Source organism: Glycine max, chromosome 17, assembly GCF_000004515.6.
Source record: "Glycine max cultivar Williams 82 chromosome 17, Glycine_max_v4.0, whole genome shotgun sequence".
Lineage (NCBI taxonomy): Eukaryota > Viridiplantae > Streptophyta > Magnoliopsida > Fabales > Fabaceae > Glycine > Glycine max.
In genome coordinates this window covers 4954759-4967297 of record NC_038253.2, presented here as the reverse complement: position 1 = coordinate 4967297, position 12539 = coordinate 4954759, and the positions used below count along the sequence as shown (strand labels likewise).

At 30.0% G+C, this 12539-nt stretch overlaps 1 protein-coding gene and 1 pseudogene across 1 annotated transcript; both read right to left on the bottom strand.

Annotated features, from left to right (window-relative positions):
- Positions 1-2117: 2117 nt before the first annotated feature.
- Positions 2118-5422, bottom strand: LOC112999965 (4-coumarate--CoA ligase 1-like; annotated as a pseudogene).
- Positions 5423-7491: 2069 nt separating this feature from the next.
- Positions 7492-12144, bottom strand: LOC100779668 (4-coumarate--CoA ligase 2). Its single transcript, XM_003550610.5, has 5 exons — positions 10953-12144; positions 9348-9546; positions 8087-8300; positions 7892-7994; positions 7492-7792 (listed from the first exon to the last, which is right to left on the bottom strand). Exons 1-5 carry the CDS (start codon positions 11958-11960, stop codon positions 7673-7675), a joined length of 1644 nt encoding a protein of 547 aa, XP_003550658.1. The 5' UTR covers positions 11961-12144; the 3' UTR covers positions 7492-7672.
- Positions 12145-12539: the final 395 nt, after the last annotated feature.

Sequence of the window (12539 nt, the reverse complement as noted above, 5' to 3'; positions counted from 1 at the left end):
GACATCTCCAAACCGCAAATGTCCTCCTCATCAGGATAACTCCAGTTGATATTATTATAATGTAAAGCATCATTCCAAAATGGATTTTCAATTCGTTGTGCACCTAACAATTCAAAATAAAAATTCAAATAATACTTATTTAGCATTAAATTCAATTGTCATCAAATAATAAATGTATTGTCTAATTTTTTAATTCAGCAAATTATCCCTTCTGCTGGATGAACAATTCTTATTGGTTGAGGGATGTCGGTGACTTCATCGTCTGTATCAGATATACCGTCAACACTGTCATCTTCGTCTAAAGACTCTTCAACGTATGAGTTAGACACAAAATAATCATCATCATTATCGTCTTCGTCAATATTTAAATTGCTCATATTTTTTTGCGGTTGTGTGTCATCATTAGATAAATAATTTCCACATGATGTAAGCGAATGTGCAGAATGAAACATTGAACCATCAGTCACATCCTTTTCTATGTACAATTCCAGAACTGACATTTGGTCTTGTTGTTTAAAACTTTCCAACATCGTTTCAACGTCTTCGTCATCACAAATTTGGAAGGCAATCTATTTTCCTGACACTAAAAATCTACAGCTGATAGCAGAAATAATTTCATTATTTTGTAACTTTATCTTATCTCCAATTTTTTTCTTCAAAGCATTGAAACTAATTCCACGTTTAATCTGAATCACTTTTTTACTGCCTTCAAATATGACACCATCATTGTCTTCGTATACCCTTCCATTGAAATACAACACTGTTATAATCGAATTTATCGTTTACCTACAAAAACAATATTTTAACACGTCAAATAAATTATAAAATGGGTATCACAAAAAGTCATTACTGGAACTTCAAAATAAAACTTTATTTTAAAATAAAATTTAACTTCAAATCAATTTCACATTAAGACACTTTAAAAAAATTTACGATTTCAATGTAGTAATTTTAAACTAATCAATATGTAATCAAAATTATTAAGTTTAAATAAATTTCACATCAACACACTTAAATAACACGAACCATTTTATAAAACTTTAAATCCAAACTAATAAAATGTAATCACAAAAGGTCCCTTTATTGGAACTTGACATTCAATTTTTCTTTTAAAAAAATTTAATTAACTTCAAATTAATTTCATGGGACACACTTAAAAAAAATATAATTTCAAGATAGTAATTTTAAAGACAAAATAAAATAATTCATGAACGAAGTTAGTAGTATAAACAATTAATCTTAACAATAATAAATTCAAAATGACAATAGCTAATTACAAAATTACTATAAATATAATAAAATAAATATGATACTAGAAACAACAAAGCATCATCAAATAATACTTTCAACTTGAACAGTTCTAAATTTTTAACACACCAACAAATGGACCTAATCTAATTAAAAAAATACTACACCTTCATATTAAAATTAATTTCGTACTCAAAATACTTCAAATAAATATGATCTACAAATTTTTTTAAATGAAAGATCAAACGTTCATCAATTATTAACACACTAATAAATCATCAATATCAACTTAATCTAATTAAAAAAGTACTACAAATTTCATATTCAAAATATTTTATTTTCAATCATAAAATTTTCTTCAAATAAATAACATTAAACACTTAATTTTTCTTTTATTTTATACATTTAAATACACACTAACAAATCTATGAAAAGTCTATGAAATATAAAACATACTTTAAAGAAATATTTCATACCACAGATATTTTTGATTGCCAAAACCAACAATGGAAAAGAACTTGCAGACGTAAAGTGAAGCCACAGATAATTTTGATTGCCAAAGCCAACAATGGAAAATAACTTGCAGACGTAAAGTGAAGCCACATATATTTTTGATTGCCAAAGCCAACAATGGAAAATAACTTGCAGACGTAAAGTGAAGCGCTGGAAAAATACTGAAAGAGGAGTGGTATTTGAATAGCCTAAAACGTCAAAGGGAGTGGCGTTTTTTTCCTCCTCTTAAAACGCCAAAGGAAGTGGCGTTTTCTTCCTTCTCCTAAATCACCAAAAGGAGTAGCGCCACCATCTGCAAAGGCACTGCACACACTTGCTGCAAAGCTGCCCTAGCTGCTGTAGAAAAGTTGCCTACCCTAGGCTGAATCGCCAAGAGCACTGGCGCTTCCATTGTGGCGCCAATTGGCGTTTCCCACTTCACGTGGGCTGAAATCGCCAGCAGTAATGACGCTTCCTTCCCCCCTTGACACGTGTCCGCCATGCACGAAGTCGCCAGCAGTACTGGCGCATCCCATGCTGGGGACATGCAAAAACAGCACCCCCTGAAAAATACTTTCGAAATAGCCCTAATCTGAGAATATGTTTGTAAAACAACTCCTCGTTGGGAAATTTGCCACAAATGCAACAGGAACCTCTCCTGCAACTTCATCCTTCATGCTGAAATTAATGTGATAATTAGAATCTTTGTTCGAAGAGAAAATTAAGTAGATAATATATATATATCTATATATATATATATATATATATATCGTTCCTGTTTTTTTTATCAGATTAAGAAAAATAATAAATAAATCAAAGAATATATTAACTTTACAATATTAATTTCATTATTATTTTCTTTTCAATATGCATAAAATAATTCTCTTAGTTTCTACCACCTACATCATATCACTCATTTATAGTCACTTAATTGATTCATTTTTAGCAGATTTAATCTTCTTTATTTTGTGGGAAAAAAAACACCTTATTTGCTCGAAACATGCAACACAATAGCATCATTCAAAAAAATATTATTAAGAGCATAAATGAAAAAAAGTACTACATGCATCCATGGTCTTATATGTTTTAAACAATTAATAGTGTTAAAAAAACGAAAATATCATATAATTTTTTTTTAAAAAAAAAACACAAGGAGTGTAAACTACTTATTTTCTACTGTTGACATGTGGAATGACAAAAAAGTTTAGAGTACCTTTCATGATCTGGTTGCCTCTTTGGTAGTGTCAGGGTCAATGATTTTCATCTCCGCATTTCTCACGACGGTCCACACGCACCTGATTTCACCTGCGCGCATTGCCTTCTTTGGCAAACGCTAAGCACATTGACAGCACTGGTCCTGCCTCTGTCATCCCGTAACCCTACTTGCATGTGTACGGTGTACCATACAATCATGCATTGTTTAGATATTTTTAGATAAGCGTCGATCCAATTAACTTAATTTTGAAATGACTTAATTTATATTTAGATATTTTTATTAAAGAATTAAGTTAAAAAAAATTAATATAAATTTTTTGATCCAAAATAAAAATTAACTCAAAATTGTTTCAACCTATAAATAATTTTAAACTTAAAATCAATTTTAAAATCTTTTATAGCATAAAATTAAATACGTAAAATTTAATCAATTTTAGATCCAGAATTAGTTCTCTAAGCCAAACACACTTTTCTTCACCTCTCGCGGACTGCATTATTGATGCTACTGGTGTTTATACTTCATACAATTCAAACATTTTTCCTTTTTCCTTTTTTGCATTTTTAGTTAAGAAAGTATAGTTGCGTCCAAAATGGAGCTGGAGCCTGCATGGAAAATATCAAGATTTTCTACCTTTTATTAAGATAAAAGCTATAAATCTTAACAAATACTTCTAAATTAAAATTAATAAAAAAAATAGAAAACAGAGATAATTTTGATTAAAAGCATGTTAAATTCGAAATAATTTTTTCTAATACTTATTTCCCCTCGTGAGAAGTAATGTCTTCTCTTGTGTTTGACTGTTTGCTGGTTCCGGAATACTATCCAACTGTCCTGCACACACAGTGCCAAAACCGGCCTGTCCTGCATCAAAAAGGCATAAATGAGGTATTGTGAAACTTGTAAAAGAGCTAAGAATATGTTCGATAACATGTTTGAATTAGTTTTTAATTTTTTTTATTAGTTCAAAAATTTATTTGATTATTTGATAAGTAAGTTTTCTTTAATAATTTTTAACATATTTTTTAAAATTCCACTTGATGTAATGTTTTTTAAACATTAAATTTTTTTCATTTTTATCTTTAATATTTATTTATTTTCTTTGTTATCTTTTTTAATTATATAATGATTTTATTATTTTTATTTTATTTTATATTTTTTAATTACTTTAATAGTTAATTTTATTAAGCACTTCTAATTTAATAAGTTTATTTTTCATCTAATTTTTTAGATAATTTTATTAAACATAACGTTGGTCAACGAACTAAAAAGAAGGTAAATTATTAAGATGCATAAAATAAAATTGTTAATATATGATATTTTTTTGCATTTTTTTATAATTTTTGTACTACATACTTTTTTCTCTAATTTTTTTAATTAATGTATTAAGAATACTTATTAATAACACTCATGATAAATTAATACCCACCAAGTCGGCGAAATGGCTCAGTGGTGTTTATCAGTTTGATGAACCCGATCAACTAAGGAATACAAATTCAACTAATTGAATTCGTTAAGATTTTTAGCTTGGTCAAATCTAGTAGTTGATATGAACCAAACCAATCAACGTTTTATGGTGATTAGTTATAGTATTGGATTTGTGATTTGTAAATTCGTTGAACTCAAACTAAATTAATATTAAAATAAAAATAAGAACACTTGTTTTTAGAGTATTGTATTAAAAATAATAATTAATAATAATAAAAATAAAACTTAATTATTCATTCATAGATGAAAAATAATAATTAATATTATATTAAAAACAAAAATAACACTTGTTTTTAGAGTTTTTATATAATACTTTTTTCATACTTAAATATAAATAAAAATAATTAATATCATCTAATTTTATTAATCTTAAATAAAATTAATAATATTTTCTAAAATATTCTTAGCTAAACTTGATATCAAAATAAAAAATCCTTGAAAAGAAAATTGTAATGAAATAAAAGACTTTTTACATTAGTTCTCTTATAATTTTTATGATAAATAATTTCTAGTTTTAATTTCTTAATCAATATTATAAGGAGACTTGTTAGGAAGATCATAAATACATTTATATTTAAATTTATTATACTTTTTTCTTGTATTGAGGAAGCAATTAAGTACTTGTTCATGGGATGGTTTGACTAGTAATCACTTGTCCGAGTGCACATAATCATCCGAATCGACGACAAGTCGTATCGCTCCATATCGGGACTATTTGCAATGGCCAAAAAGATGGGAGGCAAAAACGGTGCGACACTTACCTTGTGTTTCTGCACCAACTCCAGCAACGTAGCGATCTCAAACTTGTGCATGATCAAAATGGTAGCCCCAACTTAAAGGGAACAAAACAAAGTTGAGAGCATAAATGTGGAAAAGTGGGAGCAAGCACACAACCACGTCATCGCTGCGAAAATGCAAATTAGGGTTCTCTCCGTCAACTTGTTGTGCCACGCTCGTAACGAGTCCCTTATGCGTTAGCATCACTCCCTTCGGACGCCTCGTCGTCGTCGGGAGATTTTAACAGCGGGAATGTCTCCCTCTCTTTGGCTTTCGTTAACTACGAGAAGTGAAGGTATCTTTCCGGTGCCGCGTCAATGCACATCACTTTGACGTCGAAATAAGATATGTTGGGCTATGTCTAGGTTGCACCTATAAACAACGTGTTTGGACGGGGTCTTCGTGTACTGATTTAGGTAGGTTTTGTCTAATTTTAGAATATAACTCAACTAAATTTGATTGGTTTGATTTATTTTAATTTTTATAATTTTTTTAAAAAAATTTAATTTAATACAATTTATTTATGGAAGGTTATCCATTTAAATTTGATTTTTTTTTCTTAAAACTAAGATTTTATATCATAATTTATCAAAATATTTAATACAATTAACACAATATTATCAAAAATATTTGAAAGTAATTGATTCATTTAACATCATTAACATAATATTCTAACATAAACTAATACAAATTAAAATAAAATATTTTTCAAGGAGATTTAGTATAATAATCTAAATCATAATTATTTTTTACAAACTAATTCTTGCAATAAACTTTGTTATAATCAAATTTGTTGAAACAAATAAATAAAATATGATCCATTAATATTATAAACATGACAGAAAAAATAAATATGAAAAAAAGTGAAACAAATAATAATATACCTACAAATAATACCTTAAGAAGTTCTAACATTTGAAGTATCAATATTAGTCGTATTTAAAGTCAAACTAAACCACTTTAAAATTTTGAGAGGTTCCGTTCGATTTTGATTGGATAGATAAATCTAAACTTGTGACAAGACATGTGTATAAACGATTTTGATCGGTTCAATTTTATTTAGATCCAAATACATAAATGATCATATCCAAACTATTCTCGAATTGATTCGAGTTAATTCAGATTCACATGTGACCCATATCCATAAACATTCTCATGTTTAGACTTGTAAAAGATTTTAAAAATCACAAAGTTACGTATAAATATCTAGTCAAACGTCTTAAAAACGTAACATTAGTTAAAATTGTTATATCATTAATTATTGTTATATCATTAGTTAAAATTATTACATAAAAGAACTAAAAGAAAAAATGTTAAATTTTATCTAAATTAAAATAAACAAAAATAATAATGATCGTATTTTTTAGAGATTAAGAATATACTTAAATGATTAATTTATAACACCAATGACCATATTTACTAGCGCAATATTAATAATAATTGGCTAACCTTCCCCATTGTTTCTTTACACAATAAAGTCAACATATAGCAAGCTCATTATTTGTAATGTTAAGCCCATGACAATATGTCATGGCTCCTAAATTAATTTCAACCTACTACTTGTTGCAAAGTTTTCTATCATATTTTTGTGGATGCATGTACAACATGTTGTAGAACTTCTAAGATTTTTTTTTAATTTCAACAAAAGACACAAGTTAATCACTCGTTCACCCATCTTACTACAAAGATAAATGAGAGACCTTTCTAATGTCTCCCACCCTCTCTCTCAATATATATGTATATATCGATATACACCAAAATAACTTTAATAATTATTACATTATTTTTATAATTTAATATAAAATGTGATTATTATTGATACAACCATTAGAATATATCTATGTATTATTAAAATTATTTGTGTCAAATTTTATCAAAATTAAACAATAATAAGAATAATGATCCATATTTTATTATATTTTGAAATATTTATATTACGTTGATTTTAATTTATATAAAAGAAAAAATAAATGATTTTAGATTAATATGAAATTTTATATACTAATTTATATGAAAATAATTTTCAATCCAACGATTAATGTTAAAAAAATATTATTCAGTTAAAAATTATAAAATAATATAATAATTATAAAGTTACACTAATCGGTGATTATTGTGTTTTTTAATATTTTAACTCAAACAGCTTGGATGAACTTTGTTCTCGTCGTTTAATAACTTCTTCTACTTTTTACGAATTTACATAGATATATTCCATGGAAGTTCTATATATGCTTCATTTGAACATTTGGGTTTCAAACAAAAGAACAAAATAATACAACAAAAGCAGGATTTTTGGGTCTTTCAATTCAAAAAAACACATTAATAGTATGAAATGTCTTTTCTCTCCTGCTTAGCGGGGCACCATTTAGTACAAAAATGGTGACTTAGTTGGGTTGGGCCCTCATATTTACACCGAAGGTGGGTGACCTTATAATAAAACATTTAAATTAAAGCCTAAATAGCAAGATCGGTTGCAAGCCAGGCCCTGAGGTCTTTTCGAAAGATCTTTCCAGAGGGTGCCTTTGGAATTGAGCCCACAAAGAAAACTCTACTAATTCTTTTGTAAAATACAACCTGTCACAAAAATATTGAAATTTTCGTAGCACAATATAATTAAAATACAAGATGCCACAAACATTGTAACTAATGCTGAAAGCCAACAAAAATAATTACCTGCTTTGAGATGTATTGCTTTATTTCATCCTCAGAAATCATTGAACCATTTGATCGTACAACAAATGCAACTGGAACCTCTCCTGCAACTTCATCCTTCATTCTGAAATCAACGTGATCATTAAAATCTATGTTTGAAGAGAAAATAAACAAGAGAGGATCAAAATAAATTTATATGCTAACTATATAACTTACGATACAACGGCAGCATCAGAGATGTTAGGATGAGCAACTAGCATGGCTTCGAGCTCAGCTGGAGCCACTTGAAATCCTTTATATTTAATCAACTCCTTTAACCGGTCAACGATGAAGAGCTCATCATTATCATCTATGTATCCAATATCACCTGTGTGCAACCATCCTCCTTTGTCTATAGTTCTTTCTGTGGCCTCTTGATCATTTAGGTAACCTAACCAAACATGTCTTAACTAAGTACCACTTAAGCATTTGACATACTCTTTGAATTAACTAGCTTGTTATAGAAACACACACACATATATATATATAACAAAATTTGGTTAAATACACCACAAATTTATATATATGCGTATAACTTTGATTTAGTTTAAATTATATCAATTCCTAAAATTAAAGTTAAGAATTAATTTAATTCATTAACAAATATGTTTTTTTTCTTTTTTTATTCTTGGTTCATTTTTTTAGAAAAATTCACGACAATTTTTTTTTCAATTTATAATACTTCTAATTGTAATAATTTATTTTTGTCAATCATTTGCATCTTATTATTCAAATGTTTGAAACATATATATGAATATGAATATTAAAATATTAATTATTGTGTTCTTTAGAGCTTAGCAAATATTTGAAAAAAGATATACGAAAGCTACTGATTTAAAGTTTGGCGGCGTTTATGTTCAAATTCACTTTTTTTTTTCTCTCCTTTTCTTCCTATTTTATAGAGAAGACTGAAGTTAAGTGTTTCACTCTTTTTTTAATGTTTCCTTTCCCGTTTTTTCATATATATATTTTTTGGTATTCTTCCTTTCCCGCTTTCACTGATCAAAAGAAGACTGGATGATAAATTGAGTGTCTTTCCTTTCTCTCCCACTCTTTCTATCATACCAAATAAAGTAAAAAATAATAATTCCAAGGAACTCAATATGGCTAACCTACCTACCAGCGATGAAGACCACTTTTTAGTGTTCCGTGGCTCGTGGGTAAACTAATCAAATATAGAAGAAATAATAGTTTAACATTAACAGGTAATAAGATGATAGATCATGGGAAACATGTGACAAAAACATTCAATAGTTTGACAACATTAGCAAGAAATTAGACAATCAAATACTGCAACCACCCGCATGGTACCTATGTGTAGTAATTAGCTAATTGCGTTAAGAAAACAAAAAAAAAAAAATCATATAAAATTTGTCCAATACACCGATTTAAGTATTTATTTTCTTGGGTTATGGAAAGAGAGAAAAAGTTTAATTACCTTTCATGATCTGGTTGCCTCTAATGCAAATCTCACCAGCTTGATTCCTATGAAGCGAAGCGCCAGTATCAGGATCAATAATTTTCATCTCCGCATTTCTTACGACGGTCCCGCAGGCACCTGATTTGACCTGCATTGGCTCCTTCGCAAACGCTAAGCACATTGATAGCACTGGTCCTGCCTCCGTCATCCCATAACCCTGCAGCATGTATCATACAATCGTCGCAATGTTTACATTTCTTATGCTTCTTTCATTCTTTGTAATTGTCCTGCTGAGGTTTCTTTCCTAATGCTGCTCCTCATGAATGCGATAAGAACTTTACGAAAAATGCGCCGAACGAATTTATTCATGTCTAGTGCAGTAGTGCTGTTCATACAATTATGACATTATTCACTTTTCTCTTTTGGATTTTTAGTTAAAACTAGAAAAATAATAGTTGTGGAGCCTGGATGGAGCATATCCAATTATGCTGCGTTTCTCTTGGAAATTATTCATTCATACCGCTATTTTTTTTTTCATTAAGATTTTTTTACTTACCGTGCTAAGAAATACTTGTCGTCTAAATTATTGACTAATCTTTAACGAATACAACGAGTATATAAAGATAAATATTTATCTTATAATATAATTTATTTCATATATAAAATTATGATTTAAATCTTAGATCAAACATAAATTATTATATCAACTATTGTTGATACTCTTTTATGAATATATACCCTAATGACATGCTAATAATTACGTAGTACTTTTAAAATATAAGTATATCAAAAGAAATAAAATTATTCATTATATTAAAGTATTAAAGAGGCAGGAGTGTCTCTCATACTGTAGTAGACTATAGTAAAAATAAATGCTAATGACTGTTTTTAGTATTAGTTAAAAATAAAAAAACAACAATTTTTATTGAAAGCATTTTTGAATTAGAAATAAAAAAATTTCATACTTTTTTTTAAATATCAAAATACTGTATTATATACTAATGTATTTAAAAATCTTAACAGAGTCTTTAAAAAGTGTTACGATAGCATTACTTAAAATATATTTAATACACTCAACTTAAGACATTTAATTGCTTAATGATATAAAAAGATGTGGACTATTAAACAGCTTTTATACTTTTAGGTGCAATAAAATACTTTATTTTTCCTTCTTTTTGACGACAATAAATACGTTCTTTCAGGTAGAAATCGTTAACATTTGCACTTTTGAATCCTGGCTTAGCTATAGGGCCCTGACTCAAAACTAAACCATTGGACTGGGAATTAATGTATCCTTTGTTAAATGGTTTTGTACTATCCAAGTGTCAGGCTTAGCTATAGTATGCAGTATGCACCAAAACTTGAAAGAACTGACTCAAAAGTCAAAAGGCAAGACAAGAGTCGGTATGAATAATTTTTTTTCAAGAAATACTTTTAACAGATTGAAAAAAAAAATCATAGATTAAAAATTTTCATATAATTTTTTAAAAAAATATATATAAATTAATTAATATAAAACTTATTTTAACTTATGAAAAAAATGACTTTTTTTTTCCAAAAATACTTGCAAGGAAAACTTACTAAATAGACCCATCATGTCTTCTCCGTTTGAATCATAATTACCTGTCCAAGTGTGGCGTTGGGAAGCTTAGCCCTCACAGAATCCTCAAGTTCCTTTCCCATGGGTGCCGCGCCAGACATGATCATCCGAATCGACGACACGTCGTATCGCTCCACATCAGGACTCTTAGCAATGGCCAAAACGATTGGCGGCACAAACGGCGCGACGCTCACATTGTGTTTCTGCACCAACTCCAGCAACGCAACTATCTCAAACTTCGGAACGATCAAAACGGCAGCCCCAACTCGAAGCGAACACAGCAAAACAGAGTTGAGCGAATAAATGTGGAAAAGTGGCAGAACACACACTACCACATCGTCGCTGCGAAAGTACAAATTAGGGTTCTCTCCGTCAACCTGTTGAGCCACGCTCGTAACGAGTCCCTTGTGCGTTAGCATCACTCCCTTCGGAAGCCCCGTCGTGCCAGACGAGTACGGCAGCGCAACCACGTCATCTTGAGATATTTTAACGGCGGGAATGTCTCCCTCGTCGGCCTCCGTTAACACCGAGAAGTGAAGGTAACCATCCGGCGCCGAGTCAACGCATATCACTTTGACGTCGTTTTCTCTCGCAAAATCCTTTACTTTATCCACGTAAGATGCTTGCGTTATGATGAGTTTGGAGTTGGACGCTGTGGCTTGTTTCGCTACCTCCGCCGGAGTGTAGAAAGGATTGGCGGCGGTGACGGTGGCACCGCGGTAGGAGGCGCCGAGGAATGCGAAGACGAATTGGGGGCAGTTCTGGAGGAGAAGGAGGATGACGTCGCCTTTTTGGATGCCGAGTTTGTTGAAACCGGAGGCAACTTTGCGGGCGGTGAGTTCGACGGCGGCGTAGGTGAAAGTCTCGCCGGTGGCGGCATTGATGAGGCATGGAAGGTCTTTGAATTGTGAGAGGTTTTGGAAAAGGTAAGTGTGGAGAGGGAGGTGCGTTGGGATGTAAATGTCGGGGAGTTTGGAACGGAAAATGAAGTCGTGGTGAGGCTGAGGCTGTGTAGGTTGTTGCTTTTCCATTTTGGGGTGGTGGAGAAGGTGAGGGTCTCGTGGGAGATCGAGGAAAAGAAGGTGGGGAAGTTGTTGACGTATGCCTTTGCTGAATTAAATTGTAGTTTCTTGCGTGACGATGCCTTTGCTGCTTTTGTTGCAGATTTGGATCAGTTGGGTATGTAAACGCAGCAGGTAAGGAAGAAGGGGTAGTACAAATAGAGTTTATTTGCATTTATTGTTTTTTATATTTCTTATACTATTTAATTATTTTTATGTTTATATTTGTGTGAGATCTTCTCAAACGTTAAAAATTAAAGCAACAACTTAACTTCATTTTGTCATCAATGGAGCATTTCATTGTGGTTATCCATAATTTCTGGTGGATAAATAAATCATAATCAGTATCCTTAATTAGGATATTTTTAAAAAATTTAGAAGAAGAAATAATTTTATTTGAATAAGTAAAATTGTGCTGTTTATAACTTTTTTTTTAATTCTCACATATGTTTTACATAATAAATCATTTTTAATTAATACACTAATAATATTGATTAGTAAAATTTATTTTGTTGTACTTATTTATGACTATTTATGTTTGACATTAAT